Source organism: Electrona antarctica (genome assembly GCF_951216825.1).
Source record: "Electrona antarctica genome assembly, chromosome: 3".
Classification (NCBI taxonomy): domain Eukaryota; kingdom Metazoa; phylum Chordata; class Actinopteri; order Myctophiformes; family Myctophidae; genus Electrona; species Electrona antarctica.
This window is the reverse complement of record NC_136808.1, coordinates 60,277,496-60,302,412: the sequence shown is the minus strand read 5'-3', so window position 1 is coordinate 60,302,412 and position 24,917 is coordinate 60,277,496. Positions and strand designations below refer to the sequence as shown.

General features: G+C 45.4%; 1 protein-coding gene across 1 annotated transcript in view; it reads right to left on the bottom strand.

The window, feature by feature from the left end:
• Positions 1-24,917, bottom strand: part of ano1a (anoctamin 1, calcium activated chloride channel a) — a 141,812-nt gene that overhangs the window by 93,417 nt on the left and 23,478 nt on the right. Inside the window, exon 3 of the mRNA XM_079496429.1 lies at positions 10,666-10,995. Coding sequence (XP_079352555.1) covers positions 10,666-10,995 — 330 coding nt within the window. The remainder of the gene's footprint in view (positions 1-10,665; positions 10,996-24,917) is intronic.

Below are 24,917 nucleotides of genomic sequence, written 5' to 3'. Positions count from 1 at the left end.
ACACAACCCTCTCTCACAGCCATCAGGGAAGCGATACAGGAGCATCCGTACCAAAACACAACCCTCTCTCACAGCCATCAGGGAAGCGATACAGGAGCATCCGTACCAAAACACAACCCTCTCTCACAGCCATCAGGGTAGCGATACAGGAGCATCCGTACCAAAACACAACCCTCTCTCGCAGCCATCAGGGAAGCGATACAGGAGCATCCGTACCAAAACACAACCCTCTCTCACAGCCATCAGGGAAGCGATACAGGAGCATCCGTACCAAAACACAACCCTCTCTCGCAGCCATCAGGGAAGCGATACAGGAGCATCCGTACCAAAACACAACCCTCTCTCACAGCCATCAGGGAAGCGATACAGGAGCATCCGTACCAAAACACAACCCTCTCTCACAGCCATCAGGGTAGCGATACAGGAGCATCCGTACCAAAACACAACCCTCTCTCGCAGCCATCAGGGAAGCGATACAGGAGCATCCGTACCAAAACACAACCCTCTCTCACAGCCATCAGGGTAGCGATACAGGAGCATCCGTACCAAAACACAACCCTCTCTCACAGCCATCAGGGAAGCGATACAGGAGCATCCGTACCAAAACACAACCCTCTCTCGCAGCCATCAGGGAAGCGATACAGGAGCATCCGTACCAAAACACAACCCTCTCTCACAGCCATCAGGGAAGCGATACAGGAGCATCCGTACCAAAACACAACCCTCTCTCACAGCCATCAGGGAAGCGATACAGGAGCATCCGTACCAAAACACAACCCTCTCTCACAGCCATCAGGGTAGCGATACAGGAGCATCCGTACCAAAACACAACCCTCTCTCACAGCCATCAGGGTAGCGATACAGGAGCATCCGTACCAAAACACAACCCTCTCTCACAGCCATCAGGGAAGCGATACAGGAGCATCCGTACCAAAACACAACCCTCTCTCACAGCCATCAGGGAAGCGATACAGGAGCATCCGTACCAAAACACAACCCTCTCTCACAGCCATCAGGGAAGCGATACAGGAGCATCCGTACCAAAACACAACCCTCTCTCGCAGCCATCAGGGAAGCGATACAGGAGCATCCGTACCAAAACACAACCCTCTCTCACAGCCATCAGGGAAGCGATACAGGAGCATCCGTACCAAAACACAACCCTCTCTCACAGCCATCAGGGAAGCGATACAGGAGCATCCGTACCAAAACACAACCCTCTCTCACAGCCATCAGGGTAGCGATACAGGAGCATCCGTACCAAAACACAACCCTCTCTCGCAGCCATCAGGGTAGCGATACAGGAGCATCCGTACCAAAACACAACCCTCTCTCACAGCCATCAGGGTAGCGATACAGGAGCATCCGTACCAAAACACAACCCTCTCTCGCAGCCATCAGGGAAGCGATACAGGAGCATCCGTACCAAAACACAACCCTCTCTCACAGCCATCAGGGTAGCGATACAGGAGCATCCGTACCAAAACACAACCCTCTCTCACAGCCATCAGGGAAGCGATACAGGAGCATCCGTACCAAAACACAACCCTCTCTCACAGCCATCAGGGTAGCGATACAGGAGCATCCGTACCAAAACACAACCCTCTCTCACAGCCATCAGGGTAGCGATACAGGAGCATCCGTACCAAAACACAACCCTCTCTCACAGCCATCAGGGAAGCGATACAGGAGCATCCGTACCAAAACACAACCCTCTCTCACAGCCATCAGGGTAGCGATACAGGAGCATCCGTACCAAAACACAACCCTCTCTCACAGCCATCAGGGTAGCGATACAGGAGCATCCGTACCAAAACACAACCCTCTCTCACAGCCATCAGGGAAGCGATACAGGAGCATCCGTACCAAAACACAACCCTCTCTCACAGCCATCAGGGAAGCGATACAGGAGCATCCGTACCAAAACACAACCCTCTCTCGCAGCCATCAGGGAAGCGATACAGGAGCATCCGTACCAAAACACAACCCTCTCTCACAGCCATCAGGGAAGCGATACAGGAGCATCCGTACCAAAACACAACCCTCTCTCACAGCCATCAGGGAAGCGATACAGGAGCATCCGTACCAAAACAGCAAGGCAGGCTGTTAAAAACTATGTTTCACGTGCATGGCAGGCAAACAAACAATTTCCGCTATCTGGCATGAGGTTGTAGATCTGCTACAGTACTAAATCTATCTGGCATGAGGTTGTAGATCTGCTACAGTACTAAATCTAAATGAGGTTGTAGATCTGCTACAGTACTAAATCTATCTGGCATGAGGTTGTAGATCTGCTACAGTACTAAATCTAATTGAGGTTGTAGATCTGCTACAGTACTAAATCTAAATGAGGTTGTAGATCTGCTACAGTACTAAATCTAAATGAGGTTGTAGATCTGCTACAGTACTAAATCTAAATGAGGTTGTAGATCTGCTACAGTACTAAATCTAAATGAGGTTGTAGATCTGCTACAGTACTAAATCTAAATGAGGTTGTAGATCTGCTATACAGTACTAAATCTAAATCGGAGGTCGGGAGTGGCTTATTGTCGGTATCAGCCGGTAACACGCAGGAGTCTATCCCATAGAGTATAAAGGAGGAAGGAGACTGAACTGGCGCGAAGCTCCGCGAACCCATGAACTTGTGGTCCAAAGGCGAGAGCTCTACCGACTGAGCTACCCGGACACAAATACAAATATAAGATAAATAAATAAAATAAAATAATAAATAAATACATAAAATATAAGATTTTAATTGTTCAGTGTCTCCGTTAGTTGAACAGGTGGTAGTGTGTCTGTTAGTTGGACTGGGACATGTAAAACCTCTTCAATCTACATTATGTGGTTGCAGGCTGCAGCTCTTACATAAGACCGACTCATACAAATCACTTCTATCCCCTGCCGGGACCTCAGAGGTCCAACCCATCTGTTCTGTTCTGCTCCGATCCATTTTCTATTCGTATTCTACGTGTCTGTCTCACCATCTGTCTTTCATAAATCACAACTGCAGGCTATACACACTGTACCCACTGTACGAGGTGTGCATAGACAGGAAAGAGGGAGAGAGAGAAGGGGAGAGACATGGAAAGAGGGAGAGAGAGAAGGGGAGAGACATGGAAAGAGGGAGAGAGAGAAGGGGAGAGACACGGAAAGAGGGAGAGAGAGAAGGGGAGAGACATGGAAAGAGGGAGAGAGAGAGAAGGGGAGAGACATGGAAAGAGGGAGAGAGAGAAGGGGAGAGACATGGAAAGAGGGAGAGAGAGAAGGGGAGAGACACGGAAAGAGGGAGAGAGAGAAGGGGAGAGACATGGAAAGAGGGAGAGAGAGAAGAGGAGAGACACGGAAAGAGGGAGAGAGAGAAGGGGAGAGACACGGAAAGAGGGAGAGAGAGAAGGGGAGAGACACGGAAAGAGGGAGAGAGAGAAGGGGAGAGACACGGAAAAAGGGAGAGAGAGAAGGGGAGAGACACGGAAAGAGGGAGAGAGAGAAGGGGAGAGACACGGAAAGAGGGAGAGAGAGAAGGGGAGAGACACGGAAAGAGGGAGAGAGAGAAGGGGAGAGACACGGAAAGAGGGAGAGAGAGAAGAGGAGAGACACGGAAAGAGGGAGAGAGAGAAGGGGAGAGACACGGAAAGAGGGAGAGAGAGAAGGGGAGAGACACGGAAAGAGGGAGAGAGAGAAGGGGAGAGACACGGAAAAAGGGAGAGAGAGAAGGGGAGAGACACGGAAAGAGGGAGAGAGAGAAGGGGAGAGACACGGAAAGAGGGAGAGAGAGAAGGGGAGAGACATGGAAAGAGGGAGAGAGAGAAGGGGAGAGACATGGAAAGAGGGAGAGAGAGAAAGGGGAGAGACACGGAAAGAGGGAGAGAGAGAGAGAAGGGGAGAGACACGGAAAGAGGGAGAGAGAGAAGGGGAGAGACACGGAAAGAGGGAGAGAGAGAAGGGGAGAGACACGGAAAGAGGGAGAGAGAGAAGGGGAGAGACACGGAAAGAGGGAGAGAGAGAAGGGGAGAGACACGGAAAGAGGGAGAGAGAGAAGGGGAGAGACACGGAGAGAGGGAGGGAGAGAAGGGGAGAGACATGGAAAGAGGGAGAGAGAGAAAGGGGAGAGACATGGAAAGAGGGAGAGAGAGAGAGAAGGGGAGAGACATGGAAAGAGGGAGAGAGAGAGAAGGGGAGAGACATGGAAAGAGGGAGAGAGAGAAGGGGAGAGACATGGAAAGAGGGAGAGAGAGAAGGGGAGAGACATGGGAGAGGGAGAGAGAGAAGGGGAGAGACATGGAAAGAGGGAGAGAGAGAGAAGGGGAGAGACATGGAAAGAGGGAGAGAGAGAAGGGGAGAGACATGGAAAGAGGGAGAGAGAGAAGGGGAGAGACATGGAAAGAGGGAGAGAGAGAAGAGGAGAGACATGGAAAGAGGGAGAGAGAGAGAAGGGGAGAGACATGGAAAGAGGGAGAGAGAGAATAGGAGAGACACGCAGCAAAGGTCGTCATGAACGGGACTCGAACATGTGACGCGCTGTCAGTCAGGCCACAGCCTATATGTGGCCTGATGCGCCTGGACCGCTAGGCCTAATGTCTACTTTTACACCAGTGCACCCATTTAGGCCTGACCTCAATTTTTTTTTTTAAATCTTCTAAATCCTCCATTATATTTTCACGATTTTTCAAAAATAGCAGACCTACAAGCTCATAGCGCACCACTCGGTGACACGCTATGAGCTTGTAGATCTGCTATTTTTCAATAGCTAAATTATAACAATGTTTAAAACACCAAAAGGGGGTTCCCGCCCAAAATGGGTTAAAGCCACACTATGTCACTTTTGAATTACTTCCAATCTGTATGATATGTTAATCCAATATAATTTATACTTTTTTCAAATGCCATCACAATTTATACTTTTGTCAAATGCCAGCACTAAATCAGATACAAATTGCAAGCTCACGTTGCGACTTGTATGATCTTAAAGATCACATCATGTATAAAGTATATGTTGAGTGTTTGTAGATCCACTATTTTCATTGTGATTGTGTAGATTGGCATTATTGTGCATTGTGGATTTGACTGCGTAGCAAAACTAAGAAAATGTGCCCAGATTGTCTGCTTTCAAAATACTGGGTGAGTATTTTTATGACTTGTTGCTGATCTCAGCCTCCCGACTCCAGTAACATTAGTGGTACAGTAGCATTTGGCTTAACATCACAGCTTAATGAGACATTGAAATAAATGGATAATAAACTAAACAATAAAACATTAATAGGCTATAACAGTGGCGTATCCAGGAATTACGTTTTGGGCAGACAAGATGTGTTAATTGTCGTCTCCCCGCGCACAATCGTAGCACTAAAGGTTTTCAAAGAGATATACCTGCCAGACAGTAGGATACAAAGGCTGAAAGGCATGCATTTACATTCCAATGGGTGATTGAGGGTCGCGCTCTACCGCGACGGCCAATCAGCTGTCCATTTTAATAGTTCTCAGGTCTTGTTTTTGTCCTCTTTTTTTCTCATTGTATGGATTTTGGCCAGGCCAGAAATGGATTTGGACAGGCGGACGCCTGCCCTCGCCTTATTGTAGATACGCCTCTGGGCTATAATTGATTATGAAATATTTGCTGTCTGGATTGATGCAGAAATTTTGTCCACATCGTGATGAATATTGTAGATCAGCTATTTGAACTATTTTAAAAGGGTTTTTAAATGGTAAAAAATGGCAAAATAAGTGTAGGGATAATGGTTAAGGGGTGGCCTGTAAAAACCTTTATTTGATGTGCTCATCAGTTGGTGTGTAGGCGTGGTGTACAAGCTGTGGTTCTTGAATGACATGTTGAAGGGAAACAAGACGAGGCATGTCATTATGAAGAGGATCTGTGGGAGGGTGAGGTTTGATGGGATCTTTACAGCTCAAATACCTGGCTAGTGGCCAGTGACCTGAAATATAACATCTTGAACCAAGATTTATTACTTAGATGTTGGCATGCCAGTTCAACAGTTGCAATGCAAACTGTTGAAGCCATGATGTTTCTCAACGTTTTTGGTCGGGGTTCAGGGTCACGTAGCAGCGCCCTCCTCTGGTGACACGAGAGTTAACAGGGATAATATCTTATCTACCCATGTCCACGGTCACGTAGCAGCCCTCCTCTGGTGACACCAGAGTTAACAGGGATAATATCTTATCTACCCATGTCCACGGTCACGTAGCAGCCCTCCTCTGGTGACACGAGAGTTAACAGGGATAATATCTTATCTACCCATGTCCACGGTCACGTAGCAGCCCTCCTCTGGTGACACGAGAGTTAACAGGGATAATATCTTATCTACCATGTCCACGGTCACGTAGCAGCCCTCCTCTGGTGACACGAGAGTTAACAGGGATAATATCTTATCTACCCATGTCCACGGTCACGTAGCAGCCCTCCTCTGGTGACACCAGAGTTAACAGGGATAATATCTTATCTACCCATGTCCACGGTCACGTAGCAGCCCTCCTCTGGTGACACGAGAGTTAACGGGGATAATATCCAACAAACAAACATTCCTTCTATGAGGAGGGTGGAACAATAAACAGGACTTGTCCATGATTTAGCTTGAAGAGTGCTGCTGGTTCAAAGGAAAAGTCCAATTAGAGCTGAGAAAAGAGCTCAGTGCAAACGTAACATAATACACAGATATTAAATGGAGGAACTGCTCCGTAAATAGTTCTCAACGTGCGGTCCATGAACCAGCAGGACCACAAGAGGTCCTAAATGGGATGTGTGGTGCATGGGTTATTTCAGTGTTATAGAATTCATCTCTACTGTATATATAGAAATCCCCTGGATTCCCTGGAACCACCATGCATCTACAGTACAGAAGGGATCGGGACATTAAAAAAAAAGTTTTTGTAATTTTTCTTAATTTTGGGGGGTTTTCTGAGCTCAATTGCACACAAAAACCTGAACATTCAGTAGATTTCTGTGGTCTGGGGTTTTCTGGCTCAAACAAGTGCTCTGATTTGCCTGTGAGGTAAGAGTCCATAAATCCCATATGACATAACAATTTGCCAGCAACAGATGTCACTGTTGAGGGATTTTGCATGTTTTCATTGCAGCTCAAAATGCTTCAGAACACACAGAGAAAACCCCAGTCACAGAAAATCCACTGAATGTTAAAAGTTCAGGTTGTGTGCGTGTAACTGAGGTCATAAAACATAAAAGAAAAACCAAAAAATAAATAAAATGAAAATTAATGTCATGAACCCCGGCAGAATAAGGATGCTATATAGGGTTCAAATAGGCCTAGTTAATGTTAAAATGATTGGCCAACCATGCACTAGCATCAAAATGAGAACACGTCACACTCTCCTCTCTGTTCCAATCATGTTTGTCACAGGGATGATTGAATTAGTTTAGTTATAAATAAATATAATTTCTACTGTATGGACTAAGGCTGGGACTTGATTAAAGAAAAATCTAATTCATTAGAGGCTTTGTAATTAACGAATGGAAATTAATCGCATGTTTAATCGCATATCAATATTTCACTTGAGAAACTTTTATTCTTCTTGGCGGTGCATCGGTATGATCTGTACGCCCGCAATTTCGGCCAGTGGTGCAAAAACTAAGCGTGATTAAAACGTGTTATCTTTATTTCAGCGCATAATCTTTTCTGTAATTAATTCAGTGACATTAAAGTCCCAGCCCTACTATGGACATGTTCTCCTGCACACAGCCCTACTATGGACATGTTCTCCTGCACACAGCCCTACTATGGACATGTTCTCCTGCACACAGCCCTACTATGGACATGTTCTCCTGCACACAGCCCTACTATGGACATGTTCTCCTGCACACAGCCCTACTATGGACATGTTCTCCTGCACACAGCGGGTCAATGATTCATGCTGTCTCAGTTCTACTGTGCATGTCTAGTCTAATTCTCTCATCTTAACCCATTCTGACCTGAGATCAGATTCTAAAAATGTCTTCTACATCCTGACAGTTTTCTAAAAAAGCTATGTTTCTATGTCAGGCGTTTAAAAAAAAATCCCAAAAATAGCAGACCTACAAGCTCGTAGCGCGCCACTCGGTGGCGCGCTATGAGCTTGTAGATCTGCTATTTTTCAATAGCTAAAGCATAACAATAATGCTAACACCAAAAGGGGTTTCCGCCCCAAAATGGGTTATACTGACAATGTGGTTGTTTCTACAATTATACCCATGACCACAGACGTTGTTGCTCAGCGTTAATTCATCTTAATGGCACACTGATTCTCATTCTCTCTCTCCCTCTCTCTCTCTCTCTCTAGTCTCAACTCTCGATCTCGAATATTGTCTCCCCACAGGAGCAGAGATAGTGGAGATGCTGCTATGCTTTACGTCGTGCTTCATAAACGTATGGAATCAATAATAATCAACAACACAAAACACAAATCAATGTGATCCAACATGCTCATAATGGAACAGAAGACAATGACCATTGGTTGTCAGTGATAGATTTCTGCTGACGTTAGCACTCGTCTTCTGCGAGAGGGTGAGATAAATTAATGATTGATCTCGACATGTCTTCTGTCAGATGCAGCAGGTCAAACAGGGAGGTTTGATGAACTGGATACACGGCAAACGGACAGAATGGAGCCTAATTCATATACAGCTGTCTCTTATGCACGCACGCTCTTTTTTAGTACTATTTCACCCCAGAATCAGTCATTGTGATCTGTGCCCATCACTCTCAAATACAGTCATCAATCATATGCACATAATGCACACAATCCGACACATAACTGTATACACAAACACCTACCCAATATTGCACGAGAACACGCACGCATGCACACACGCTCACACAAATTCAACATTCGCGCCATGTCCCATTCTGTTCCATCACATTTTAACGTGTAGAGATAGCAGGAAGTGGAGGAGGGGGTATAGACTGATGGGGGATTCAGGGCAGTAGAGTAAAGGGTGGTGGTTAAAAGCGTGAGAGTACATAACAAACCTAGAGATGAACATCTCAAAGCAATTACCTTCCACATTCTACATTCATGAGGTGAGATATGAACCAGTAATATTTTACACATGGGTCCCTGAGAGACCTGAAAGCAAGGATGGAAAACGTGTTGGCGTAATTATGACTTAAGTAGGCAAAGAACAAGTGTGCTCTGAGTAGTGTACTCTTAAGTGTACTCTGTTTGCTGTAAGCTCAATAGTGATAAAGACATTTGTGCTGGCAATGCAACAGGACAGAAAGTATTGGTGTAGAAAGGATGTTCTCAGGAGTTCAGACTTACATACATTACACAGTGGGATAGATTTAAGGAGGTAGAACAGAATTCTAGTGTGGGAGGCCATTAGGCCAATATGACTGACCAGAGAGGACACATTTAAAGCAGCCTGTGCAACTGGGCGTAAGATGTTGCTATTCTTGGAGTTAATCTATCTATCTATCTATCTATCTAATCCATCCATCCATCCATCCATCCATCCATCCATCCATCCATCCGTGTGCCCTTGCCGTTCTAAAAGGGGGTGGGACTACGACGCTCTATGTCATGCCTGTGTCTTTATTGTGAGTCTAATGTGCACATTGTTGGTGTGCAATTATTAGGTGGGATCTCAGATCTTAGTCTTAGACTTAGGTGGTAAATGGTAAATGGTGCATTTATATAGCGCCTTTATCCAAGGCACTTTACATAGATTGTGCATTACATTCACCCATTCACACACACATTCATACACCGATTGCGGCGGAAGCCATGCAAGGTACCAACCAGCACATCGGGAGCAATTTGGGGTTCAGTGTCTTGCCCAAGGACACTTCGACATGTAGACAGGAGGAGCCGGGATTCGAACCGCCGACCCATGGATCATTGGACGACCTGCTCTACCTCTTGAGCCACAGTCGCTACAGGTGCTACTGAGTGTCCTGACATGTTTTACCCCTATACGTAAGTTTGTACAGTATACAAACATATGTATACTATACAGTATACAGAAAGATTTTAGGACGGCGATATTACTAATATCTCCTTTTTCTCAACTTTTTAACCTTAACCCATTTACTGTAGGCCTGACCTCAAAATGTAAAAGAATTCTTCTAAATCCTCCAGTTTTCTGAAATAAATATTTTCACGATTTAAAAAAAATAGCAGACCTACAAGCTCGTAGCACGCCATGAGCTTGTAGATCTGCTATTTTTCAATAGCTAAATTATAACATAATGTTTAAAACACCAAAAGGGGTTCCCGCCCAGAATGGGTTAAACCCGAAGCGCAGCACGACACGTTGTGAGATTTAATTGCAGATCGGCTATTTTTGCTGCGTGACACTGATGTGCAACTAAGCATTACATCTTGCATAATTCCAACCCCAAAACCTGACTTCTAAAATGTCTAATCCTAACCTGAATCTTCATAATTGTGACTAAAAATACAGAAGGAGGAGGAGAGGACACTGGAGCAGCACGTACATTTAGAGCGACTAACGTTTCGACCTTGCGGTCCTCATCAGAGTCTTCATCAGAGTCATGTGACTCAAAATACTTTTAACCATAAAACAACCACTTTTCCCACCAGGAAAATATTGCCCTCAATGTTTATTTCTAGAATTATATATTCTGTGGGGACATCTTGGCCTCAAAAGCGTGCGCACACGCACACGCACACGCACACGCACACACAGTTCCTCACCCCCTCGTCTTTCTCCAGCTCCAGCCCCATCTCCAGCAGGTTCTCCTCGAACTCCTCCCGTCGGAAGCGCTTGTCATCCTCGTGGTAGTCGCCGCGTTGCTCCTGGGCGGCGATCTCGGGGTCCTCCTTCGGCTGCAGCGGGGCGCGGCTGCTGCGCATGGAGAGGCTGCGGCGCAGCCGGCGGATGAAGGCGTTGTCGCCCGACTGTCGCCTCACACTGGCGGGCTTCTTGATTTGGTACGTGAGGACATAGTCCACCCGCCTCTTGCCGTCGGAGAAGTACGGGCCGGGCCCGAGGGCGCCGTCGTCTGGGTGGAGGGGGTTCAGTCGCTGAGGGGAGAGACAGAGAGAGTCAGGTTGGATGTCTGGGTGGAGGGGGTTCAGTCGCTGGGGGGAGAGACAGAGAGAGTCAGGTTGGAGGTCTGGGTGGAGGGGGTTCAGTCGCTGGGGGGAGACTGAGAGACAGAGAGACAGAGAGAGTCAGGTTGGATGGCTGGGTGGAGGGGGTTCAGTCGCTGGGGGGAGAGACAGAGAGACAGAAAGAGTCAGGTTGGAGGTCTGGGTGGAGGGGGTTCAGTCGCTGGGGGGAGAGACAGAGAGACAGAGAGAGTCAGGTTGGATGTCTGGGTGGAGGGGGTTCAGTCGCTGGGGGGAGAGACAGAGAGACAGAGAGAGTCAGGTTGGATGTCTGGGTGGAGGGGGTTCAGTCGCTGGGGGGAGAGACAGAGAGACAGAGAGAGTCAGGTTGGATGTCTGGGTGGAGGGGGTTCAGTCGCTGGGGGGAGAGACAGAGAGACAGAGAGAGTCAGGTTGGATGTCTGGGTGGAGGGGGTTCAGTCGCTGGGGGGAGAGACAGAGAGACAGAGAGAGTCAGGTTGGATGGCTGGGTGGAGGGGGTTCAGTCGCTGGGGGGAGAGACAGAGAGACAGAGAGAGTCAGGTTGGATGTCTGGGTGGAGGGGGTTCAGTCGCTGGGGGGAGAGACAGAGAGACAGAGAGAGTCAGGTTGGATGGCTGGGTGGAGGGGGTTCAGTCGCTGGGGGGAGAGACAGAGAGACAGAGAGAGTCAGGTTGGATGGCTGGGTGGAGGGGGTTCAGTCGCTGGGGGGAGAGACAGAGAGAGTCAGGTTGGATGTCTGGGTGGAGGGGGTTCAGTCGCTGGGGGGGAGAGACAGAGAGACAGAGAGAGTCAGGTTGGATGTCTGGGTGGAGGGGGTTCAGTCGCTGGGGGGAGAGACAGAGAGACAGAGAGAGTCAGGTTGGATGTCTGGGTGGAGGGGGTTCAGTCGCTGGGGGGAGAGACAGAGAGAGTCAGGTTGGATGTCTGGGTGGAGGGGGTTCAGTCGCTGGGGGGGAGAGACAGAGAGAGTCAGGTTGGATGTCTGGGTGGAGGGGGTTCAGTCACTGGGGGGAGAGACAGAGAGACAGAGAGACAGAGAGACAGAGAGACAGAGAGACAGAGAGAGTCACGTTGGATGGCTGGGTGGAGGGGGTTCAGTCGCTGGGGGAGAGACAGAGAGACAGAGAGAGTCAGGTTGGATGTCTGGGTGGAGGGGGTTCAGTCGCTGGGGGAGAGACAGAGAGAGTCAGGTTGGATGGCTGTGCGAGCCCACAGGTCAAGGCTTGTCACACCTGAGATCAGATTCTATAAATGTCTTCTACATCCTGAAAGTTTTCTGAAAAAGCTATGTTTCTATGTCAGTCGTTCTTCGATTTTCAAAAATAGCAGACCTACAAGCTCATAGCGCGCCACCGAGTGGCGCGCTATGAGCTTGTAGATCTGCTATTTTTCACTAGCTAAAGCATAACATAATGCTAACACCAAAAGGGGTTCCCGCCCCAAAATGGGTTAAGAATTACATTGCAGATGGCTGTTAACCCATTTAGACCGTACGCATGCAAAGGGCCCCTCCCCTTTTTTTGGAGACCTCCCTCTGGAAGCCTTATGGATAAACTGAGGGTTTAAACACCTGCAGTAACATGTATCATATGGTGGTTTAGGACAGGGGTTTTCAACAGGTCGTCCGTGGAGGTATTGCATGTGGTCCCTGACCTGACCATGCATTTAGTAAAGTAGGATTTGTAGATTTGTAGACTCACGCGGAGGCTGAAGCTCAGGGGCCCCCCTAGCTCAGAGGCCCCTGGGCCCAACAGGCCCGTTGGATAATCCTCCCCTGACCGTACAACGTGTGGGAACGTCATAACTAATCCAACCGACGGGTTGCTAGGATGTGTACACACGTCCTAGAGCATTTTCATTGATATCAAACGAGAGAAAACAATATATATATATATATATATATATATATATATTTTTTTTTAGTTGGCCTCTCCTTCTGCACCATACACCAAACCATTCACTTCCCTGTTTACCGTTCACAAAGAAAGGCTCGGCGCGCGTAATCTAAGGAGCTCTGTGGTTTTGACCAGATGGATATGCTCTTCATTTCTGACTTCAACATGCCTCTCGTTCAAAATATGAAGCGAGCGATCATCAGCGACTTATATCGTAATCTTAGCGAGGTAAGCAAGCTAAAATATGTCTCCCGGTTTTTGTCCGGAACGGAAGGGGGGGGGGGGGGAGGGGGAGAAACATATTTTACAGAATAAAAGCGGCCATATATTCCCGGCACCCCGAGCTTCTATTTTGAAAGAAATCCCGGCGCTGATTGTGTTAATGGAAGTGAGGTCGCACAAGTCGTAGTCACGATGCAAAAAAATAAATTAAGATGACCAACGTTTCGTCACAAAATGCCTTCTTCAGGGTGTGAAGAAGGCATTTTGAGAATTCATTTTGTGACAAAACGTTGGTCATCTTAGTTTTTTGCACCGTGACTACGAGTTGTGCGACCTCTCCTTTTTCCAAGTGTATCTCCCGTGGTCAGCACCTCCCCACTATTGGTGTGCGCTCCTTTGTCTTTGTTTGTTAATGGAAGTGGACATTTTCTGGACATTTGCTAATGGCTGTGTTAATGGAAGTGGACATTTTCTGATTGGTGTGCTAATGGAGGTAGACATTTTCCACTTCCATTGGCACACCAATCAGAAAATGTAGGCGCGATGGTGAGTAAAAACAGATTGATTGATTGAATTGATTGAAATATGTATTAACAGTTTGCAGAATTACAGTACATTTCAAGCACAACTCAATACAAAGACTGTTAACTGTGAGTGGACGACCCAATAAAGCATTACACTTGTTTACAAGAGGATCCACCTTGTTCAATTAATCAAAACATTTAGAGATGTACAAATAGACACTTCTATATAGCCAAAAAAATTAAACAGAACAGGAATTCATCATAAAGGAGGTAAAAATGGAAAAGAAACATATACAGTGAGGGGGAAAACAAAGGGGTGGGGGGGATTCAGATTTTACGGGGGCCAGTTTCGAATTGTAGACGTCCGTAGGTGTCCTTTGAGAGCGGTTTTGAAGGAGTCAAGGGATTCACATGTCTTAATGAAGGTTGGTAGGGCGTTCCACATTTTGGTGGCATAGGAGCGAAAATAATTTAGTCCTTTGTTTGAGCCGAATCTGGGTTGTACATGGTTCGTTGCACTCCCTCTGGTGTTGTGGGTGTGGACTTCGTTAACATTAAGGAAGTATTTAGACAGGTACATGGGTATCAAATCTTGTGGACCAGACCCATTGCAAGATGCTGTACTCTGTCGTCGACCCTAAGCCATTCCAGCTTGTCATAGTGGGCAGGGGTGAGGTGGGTTCGGGGGCTGAGGCCAAGTAGGAACCTGACCAGTTTGTTTTGGGAGGTCTGGAGCCTTGTTTTAAGGGCCTTTGAGGTGCTGTGGTACCAAGAGGTGCATGCATAGTCAAAGAAACCTTGTACGAGGGCTCCTGTTAAGGTCTTCAAGGTGTTTTTGTTGACCAGTGAGGAGATCCTGTAAAGGAATCTTGTTCTTTGATTGACTTTTTTGATTACGTTGGTGGCCATTTTATCACCGGAAAGATTAGCCTCCAGGATGGAACCTAGGTAGGTAATTTCATCTTTTCGTGTGATAATATTGTCACCCACTCTAACCAAGAAGCCATCTGCCTTGCTGAGATTACTATTTGATCCGAAGAGAATGGATTCAGTTTTTCCCAGGTGTAAGGATAGTTTGTTATCAGCGAGCCAGGTGCAGATTCTACCGAGTTCAGAGCTGAGGGTCTTTTCAACCTGCAGTTTGTTCCTGTCCGAGACTAGCAGTGCTGAGTCATCTGCGAACAGGAACAAGTTGCAGTCACAAGCTGATGTCATGTCGTTTACATATAGGAACAGTAAAGGCCCTACTATGCTTCCAGTAAAGGCCCTAGTATGCTTCCTTGTGGAAGGAAGGAAGCATACTCCCCCCCCCCCCCCCCCCCCCCCCCTCACTGGGGGGGGGGGGAAGCAGGGGTCTGCACATCTAAATGGCTGTCTAAATTATAAAGTAATCCTCCAACGTTACTTTAGAGTGCATTGAACACGGAAAATATAATACATATATACGTCTAGAGCAGTGTTTTTCAACCAGTGGTCCGGGAGCGGGGACCACCACCATCCGGGGTTCCTTGAGGAGGTTCCAGGTGGTCCCAACCAAATGGACCCTTACAGGTCCATTTGGTTTCATTTTTACTCTCTCAAGAGTTAGATTATTGTTAAACATCTGCATTGTACAAGAAGTCTACTCTCCTAATGGTCGTACCAACATCAATACAGCATGAAATTGCTTATACAATTCTATCCAACAATAACAAACGTTTTGGGTCTGAGAGGCTAAATGTCATCAAATGGTGGCCTGTGGCTCAAATGCCCACTAAATAATGGGCATTGGTATGAAAAAGGTTCAAAACCACTCATCCAGAGGACAGAAACCAGCCCCACCCTCCCAACATTTGACCTGCGTGGCAAACATCAACAAAAGAACCACAAATGACTCATGTTCAAATCTGTAACCAATGTACCAATTAAAAGAAGTGAAATTAAACCCTGTGTTGGCTTTCAAACATAAAATGCTTGTAGGAAACTGTAAAGTGCACCCGTGCACGCACACACACGTACACATGTACGCACGCACGCACGCATGCACAACAATCAGCAAACCTTAAACCAGCAAGTCCATTCTGATGAGTAATATGTTAAAACAGTTTCCAGGGTAGGCCTAATACACTGTAGTTCCAATGCCTCTTCAATGGATGCATGCATTTCTGGGCCTTTCTGGCTTAGGAGCTCTCAGCCTCTCACCCCACTGAATGACTGTCCTCCAACAGAACTGGCCTGACCAGACTGGTCATCTGCAGGACCAAGAAGCGGTGTCAGGTCACCTTCCATATCAGATCCTCCTGTTGTGTTGGACTCTCTTCTTCTTTTATGGTTTCATGGTGGGTTGCTACCATTGCTTTTAGGTGCATACCGCCACCTACTGTTCCTTCTTCTTTTAGTGTTTCATGGTGGGTTGCTACCATTGCTTTTAGGTGCATACCGCCACCTACTGTTCCTGTGTAGAAGCTTTCTGCTTCTACTGGCCACTATAGCCTATATAGACCAATTATTTGTTTACAAACATTGGGACTGGGCGCACGTGACTGTTTCATGTAATCAATTCCCAACAGATCTCCAAACCTGTTGTTTTAGGGAGCGCTGGTTTCAGTCCATTCAACCTCCTCTTGTGAGTTGGCTAGTGAGATGCAATTCAATTTCAATTCAATTCAATTCAAAGGGCTTTATTGGCATGAGAAAACATACGTTTACATTGCCAAAGCAAAAAGCACAATACAACAATACAGCAATACAATCAAAACAAAAAATATGTACATTTGAACGTCAGAATCTTCAATAGATCAATTTCTATATTGTACCAAGATCACTGGATGCAGATATAGTGCAGGAATATACACAATGATTAGTCTTTAGGGTGGTTGTGTTCCGTTTGATATCCTTCTCCTATCACAGCAACTCACAAATCTTGCTGCTGTGTTTGCACATTGTTGTACTTCGCCCAGCAGATATGGGAGTTTTTTGTCATTGCTCATGTTTTCAAAATCTCTGTGTGTGATGCACCCTAGGAGACATTTATACTTCAAAGCGCACAGCTGAGCTCACATCGCATCACAGATGCACACACAACAGAAACCAAGGATTATATATTTCAAGGGCGAGAGATCACAATAATCATTCTTCATTCTTCCTAATAATTCTTCCTCCACACTGGGAGAAAAACAGCATCTGAAAGTTTGATGGGGCATTTTTTACACGTGAGTGCAGTTAGAACTTTTCCATTGCATCTTATGAGAGGTGGTGTTCTTCTGCAGCCCTTATGCGCGCGCATGCTGTTTCTTATCAGTGTGACGTCGTCTCTTAAGGCGTCTATACCTTCAACAAAATGATGGAGTGCCTGCTGGCTTAGTGGACCAGGCGCATGCCACATAGGCTCTGGCCTGACAGTGTGTCGGGTGTTCAAGTCCTGTTCATGACAACCTTTGCTGCATGTCTCTCCCCTTATCTCTTCACAGTCCATCTCCACTTGTATCTATCAATAAAGGCAGAAAAGCCATAAACTAATCTTCTAAAAAAAAAAGAGCTACAAAATAATGTTCACTGATCGTTTTATTGTGAGTCGTGGGGTGAAACAAATGCACTCCTGGGTGCTCTGCAAGACTTCTCATGCGTATCACCATACAGTACACATACAGTATATGACCATTCATGACTTCCAGGGAGATTCAGATTTCCAGGCCGGTACAAACTGCGGTACATAGCAGTAACACTGTGCATATGTCCACAGTAACATGTGGAGCAGAACACTGTGCACAGAATATGTCCATTCCATCATGCATTCACAAAGATGTCCCCGCCGGGCCTGCAATCATACTGTATATATACTGTATATATATGCCACACATGAAATATTGAACATACTAGCAGTAGATACAGAATCTACAGTATGTTTGGTGAAAGGTGCTGTAGGCCTATGAGGCTACATAGTATTATATACAGTATATATACAGTAAGGTGCTGTAGGCCTATGAGGCTACATAGTATTATATACAGTATATATACAGTAAGGTGCTGTAGGCCTATGAGGCTACATAGTATCAAGACCAGTATCACCAGGAAAAAAAGAATAGCTTCTTCTAGACCTTGAAATGTGATCTTTGTACTAGTGATCTGTAAGATTACTCATGAACTCTGCACTATTAAACTGAACTGTGACACGTGAACTGTAGGCCTATCTTTGTTCTTAATGCTGGTTTCTTAATGCTGCTGCTGCTTTTAATCCATGCAGCGTTTTTAGTGGGCACGTGCAATCTTACTGGTTACGTGCAATTGTTTTATTTCACTATAGGCATTATGTACGTTTTTTACGTGTTTTTTTAATGACGTCTAGTTGTATTTTATTTATTTTTCTTGACCAGGACCTGCGGGTGGTAAAACATTTCGTTCTGTACTTGTATGGAATGACAATAATAATAATACTCCTTGAACCTTGAACCTCTGCCCCTTCCATTGAACAGGGTCCAGTTTCACCGCCGTAAACATGCTCTCTAATACCCAGATGACTGGGAATAATCAGGTCATGGCAATCATTTGATTGAAGGGTTTACAGGGATTAAAGGAAAAAATAAATATCACGACTGAGAGTTTTTGTCAGGCCGAGTCCTATTCTGCGATTTGTGAAACAAAGCCCCAGAACACTATAGCGCTCTGTTTCCCAAACAATTAGCATAATATGTACAATGATGTTGTTTTGGTATATTGTCGTCCTAAACCTGTTGTTCCTGCAGTCCTACGTACAGCCATCCAGTTGAAGAAATCACAGATTGTGGCTTTAACCTTTTGCTTCTATGAAATATCCTAAACCAGATTTAAGGAAGATGTTTCTGAAAATGTATTCTATTGCTAGTTTGACCATTTCAAATAAAATATCTACTATTAGAGTAGGGCTTGACTTCACCAATGTTAAAGGTACAAGCCAGGAGAAGGACATGTTGGCCTCTATGCTATGGTATCCAAATGACTGAAATCAGTCATGGTGACTATATTTTTGTAAAATTAAAGGGGGTGTAAGTGATATTTATTTTCTTACAATAACTGTTATATAGCTCTATATTATGATAGCTAGCATTGCCAGAACAGCCATCTGTCTCTACAGCTCTTTAGTAAACACTAACAGACAATACATTCTCTCTACATTGTCTCTACAGCTCTTTAGTAAACACTAACAGACAATACATGTTCAGGTTGAATACTAATTTTATCCATAGAGGATAAACACAATTGGAACTGGAACACTCTAAAATTGAAATTGATCAATTATCTTTATTGGATGAAATTGGTCACGTGAAAATGTATTTTCTGTTTAGTAAAGAGCTGGAGAGACCCCTGTAACCCTGTTACTGAACAAAAACTCTCTATACCAATGATTTATTTTTCTTATTTACTTTTAAATTAAAAACAAAATGTTTTTCAACTAACAAAAATATCACTTACAGCAGGTCCTGGATAGACAGTAAGTCGAAGCGTCGGGGAGACATGTGACATATTGAGCTGAAGAACAGGAGACATGTGAATACATATTGAGCTGAAGAACAACAATGACATTGTTGTTCTCAATCCAGACAATATTATTATCACTGTTTTGCATATTGCATTTCCCTGTCAGTTGAACAGGTTTGAGGAAGATACATGTCCAGACCAGCTACAGGCTCTATCTGCCCATGCATGAAACAATCTGTCATGGATACTATCCTGTAGATCAGGGGTGCCCACACTTTTTTGAAAATGACTGATGCAACAAGATCTACCCACTAAAAATATTATCAGATCGCATTGCTGAAATTTGTTTACCTGGGTTGGCTACAGTAAGACATAAGACAAACACACTTGGAATGGGAAATAGAAGGAAAATGGAATTGATAGGGTTTTTCTTTCTACCGACAGTGTGTACTGTAATATTTTGTATGTGGAAAGTGAGTAAACTACCTCGACGCACCCAAGGTCTCCTGTCTTGCTGTTTCCTTACTCCACAGTATATAACTTTGTAATGCTACTGACGTTTGTGCACAACAATCTTGAAAACAAAGTAATACATTGTGGGTTTGAGCTGACAGGCCCTTCTAAATGTCAATCAAGTCACAACATTTTAATTAAATATATATATTTTTAGGGGCATGTAATGTGATCTACCTGCACAGCACTTGTGATCTACTGGTAGATCGCGATCTACCTTTTGGGCACCCCTGCTGTAGATGTATTGTACTGCAAGTATATTTGTGAAAAAGGCCTGAATAAAACATAACATGCACGTGGTCATATTTTATTTTTTCAATTTTGATTCATGTCAATCAAAATGCTAACAATCAATAACAAGAAATGTTTTATTGCATTGTTTTTTATTTTTTTTAATCTTGCGCTGCTTTCTTGTTGAAGAAGGCATTTATCATATTATGCTCTTATCCAGAGTGACTTACGAGTGTGAGATCAGAGTGAGCACAGTAAGGCCTGACTCACACCTTCGCAACAGATTGATGTATAGCTGATGCATGAGACTTATTGACTGCTCACAATGTATTTCCAATGGGAGTCACATGGTTTGACACAACATTTGTGTTGTATGAGGGGGTGGGGGGGCAGTCGAAACACAGCCGAAAGCCGTACAACACAAATGTTGTGTCAAACCATGTGACTTCCATTGGAAATGCATTGTGAGCTTGCATCAGTAAACAAGTCTCATGCATCTAGCATCCAACAATGTTGTATGCTAGATGCGAAGGTGTGAGTCAGGCCTAAGCCTGAGCTATCAAACATCAAGGTAAATAAACACATAAGTGTGCAGCAAGAACTACTTCAAAGACAATAGGATACCAGGTAATCAATGCACCTCATGTCTAAACAACACATAGCCTACACAGATGGAGGCAGAGTGGAATGGGGGAGTTTTAAACAACACGTAGCCTACACAGATGGAGGCAGAGTGGAATGGGGGAGTCTAAACAACACGTAGCCTACACAGATGGAGGCAGAGTGGAATGGGGGAGTCTAAACAACACGTAGCCTACACAGATGGAGGCAGAGTGGAATGGGGGAGTCTAAACAACACATAGCCTACACAGATGGAGGCAGAGTGGAATGGGGGAGTCTAAACAACACATAGCCTACACAGATGGAGGCAGAGTGGAATGGGGGAGTCTAAACAACACATAGCCTACACAGATGGAGGCAGAGTGGAATGGGGGAGTCTAAACAACACATAGCCTACACAGATGGAGGCAGAGTGGAATGGGGAGTCTAAACAACACGTAGCCTACACAGATGGAGGCAGAGTGGAATGGGGGAGTCTAAACAACACATAGCCTACACAGATGGAGGCAGAGTGGAATGGGGGAGTCTAAACAACACATAGCCTTCACAGATGGAGGCAGAGTGGAATGGGGAGTCTAAACAACACGTAGCCTACACAGATGGAGGCAGAGTGGAATGGGGAGTCTAAACAACACATAGCCTACACAGATGGAGGCAGAGTGGAATGGGGAGTCTAAACAACACGTAGCCTACACAGATGGAGGCAGAGTGGAATGGGGGAGTCTAAACAACACGTAGCCTACACAGATGGAGGCAGAGTGGAATGGGGGAGTTTTAAACAACACGTAGCCTACACAGATGGAGGAAGAGTGGAATGGGGGAGTTTTAAACAACACGTAGCCTACACAGATGGAGGCAGAGTGGAATGGGGGAGTCTAAACAACACGTAGCCTACACAGATGGAGGCAGAGTGGAATGGGGGAGTTTTAAACAACACGTAGCCTACACAGATGGAGGCAGAGTGGAATGGGGGAGTCTAAACAACACGTAGCCTACACAGATGGAGGCAGAGTGGAATGGGGGAGTCTAAACAACACATAGCCTACACAGATGGAGGCAGAGTGGAATGGGGGAGTCTAAAGAACACGTAGCCTACACAGATGGAGGCAGAGTGGAATGGGGGAGTTTTAAACAACACGTAGCCTACACAGATGGAGGCAGAGTGGAATGGGGGAGTCTAAACAACACGTAGCCTACACAGATGGAGGCAGAGTGGAATGGGGGAGTCTAAACAACACATAGCCTACACAGATGGAGGCAGAGTGGAATGGGGGAGTCTAAAGAACACGTAGCCTACACAGATGGAGGCAGAGTGGAATGGGGGAGTTTGCAATGGCTGAAACAAATGAGAATGAATTGTGTGCACTGTTTTGGGTCCAACAGTCTCATGGCTTGGGGACAGAAAGTGTCCCTTGGCCTGCTGCGGTCGAGAAATCAATTCCGTAACCGTTTGCCAGACACGTCTTCTGGGTCTTCACTCTCTAGTTCTCTGAATGTGGAGGTCCTGCATGGTTGGCAGAAACACCTTGATCATTCAGAAAATGAAATCCTGCACAGTGCACACGCTGGATCACCTCTGCATTGAATTAATTAAATTATTATAGACATTTTGATCACACAGGACCCCTGATGTGTAGCTGAAACGTCTGCTTTAACGTGGATGTAGCTACTTTTGGGGGATTTGGATTCCCTGCCCTACAGAACATCAAATGCCATTGACAATGAATGGACCATTTTGAGTGTCACAAACACTGTGTAACACAAACATTGATGACGAAGGTGAGGACTCAAATTGTGATAGGCCGGAATGAGATGATGTTGTATGATGATGTACGATAATAAGAGCAGCCCTCACTTCACATGGGGGTGATTATTTCTAACATACAGACAAAGTAACGGAATGGGAGGAACACCGAACCCTCCTCCATGGCAGAGGTAACTAACAAACAACCAGGAGTTATTATAATGCCATGCTGTACATTTGTACAGGCAGGGTAATACGAATGCAGGGCATGCATCCCTGAAACATTCATGTACAATCCTCAAACATTAGAAATTCCTTCTCTACTATCAACAAGTCTCATTAGCATGGATTTATAGTCTAGTGTTGCATGGGGATAGTTCTTAAAACACTCATTAGACATTATTCAGTATTTGGGATACAGCCGTCATTTTACTCGGCAACAATAAATGTATGATCCATCGCAGGATGGAAAACTCACCGAAAAATTAATGATGTATTTATTGATTTTCCTTTTTTCACACAAATGACAATACAATACAGATACAAATGTGCAAAAAACAATGAACATTACAAGACAATTACTCATACAAAGAAAACAACAACAACCAAAAACCAAAAAAGAACAACAACAACAGTACTACTCCTCTTCAGCTTCTTCCATTAAATGTGACAGATTATTGTTCTTAATATATCGTATAAAACGACCCCGCACCTCCTGAAACATTTCTTGTTTGTCTTTAAGAATGTATATAATCTTTTCCAAAGGTAAATAAAGACAATTCCCTGAACCACTGTGTAATTGTACTACTTGGTTTGTCTGGCCTCCGCCAGGACAATGCTATCACTCTCTTAGCTTGTAAAAGACATAAACATTATTACGCTTTATCTTGGCAGAGCAGGAAGAATTTGGGTTCTGGTACAATATTTATTGACAAAATCTTCTGTATTTCCTGCCCGACTTTCCCGACCATCAATTCTGGACAGGAGAAAATAGCAGATTTACAAGCTCATAACGCCTCTCATCCACATGACACCATTGTAGGCCTACAGTGTACATTTTAAGATGTAGTGCCGTGATATTTTTCCACCCTAAAACATGATCATCAGGTCTTATTGTTATATAAGGAGGTAAAAAAAAATCAAAAAAGTGTACAGTATTTGTTAAAATGTGGTTTGTATGTGGGCACGCCCACCAGTTCATTAAGTATGCCTGGTTTGCCTGGTGGGTGGTGATGGGTGGTGATCCACCTGAACTGAAGCCGCACCCACAGCTGTAGTTGTATGATAAAGGGGGAGGGGTCAGGGGAGGGGCTGATACTATATTACTGTTTATTTCATTGGCCCGTTTGACTGTCAAGGGTTCAGCCTCCAGGAAGAAAAATACAAAAATTGTGGCACTCCTTCTTTAAGTATGATTTGGTATAAAATCACTTTTTATCTCCCTTTTCTCCCAAAAATAGTCGTTACACCAATTCATTCCTGTTTTCTGTGTTGTCACTGCTGCTGCATCCTACTGATTCATCTGCTAGTGAGGAGCGCCCACTGAGAGAAGGTAGAGCCTTCATCCTACTCCCAACTGCTCCCACCCTGACAAAAGTGCCACCACAGCCCTTAGGAGTAAGTGCAGTGACTAATATCACGCTCCGCGCCCGGCTTCCCTACACCGAACACTGTGGTCGTATAGACACACGACAAAGCCGGATGCACCACGGTGGATTTGAACCCCCATACTCCCTGATGGTGGGTATAGCTACTTTACCACTGGATGCACCACGGTGGATTTGAACCCCCATACTCCCTGATGGTGGGTATAGCTACTTTACCACTGGATGCACCACGGTGGATTTGAACCCCCATACTCCCTGATGGTGGGTATAGCTACTTTACCACTGGATGCACCACGGTGGATTTGAACCCCCATACTCCCTGATGGTGGGTATAGCTACTTTACCACTGGATGCACCACGGTGGATTTGAACCCCCATACTCCCTGATGGTGGGTATAGCTACTTTACCACTGGATGCACCACGGTGGATTTGAACCCCCATACTCCCTGATGGTGGGTATAGCTACTTTACCACTGGATGCACCACGGTGGATTTGAACCCCCATACTCCCTGATGGTGGGTATAGCTACTTTACCACTGGATGCACCACGGTGGATTTGAACCCCCATACTCCCTGATGGTGGGTATAGCTACTTTACCACTGGATGCACCACGGTGGATTTGAACCCCCATACTCCCTGATGGTGGGTATAGCTACTTTACCACTGGATGCACCACGGTGGATTTGAACCCCCATACTCCCTGATGGTGGGTATAGCTACTTTACCACTGGATGCACCACGGTGGATTTGAACCCCCATACTCCCTGATGGTGGGTATAGCTACTTTACCACTGGATGCACCACGGTGGATTTGAACCCCCATACTCCCTGATGGTGGGTATAGCTACTTTACCACTGGATGCACCACGGTGGATTTGAACCCCCATACTCCCTGATGGTGGGTATAGCTACTTTACCACTGGATGCACCACGGTGGATTTGAACCCCCATACTCCCTGATGGTGGGTATAGCTACTTTACCACTGGATGCACCACGGTGGATTTGAACCCCCATACTCCCTGATGGTGGGTATAGCTACTTTACCACTGGATGCACCAC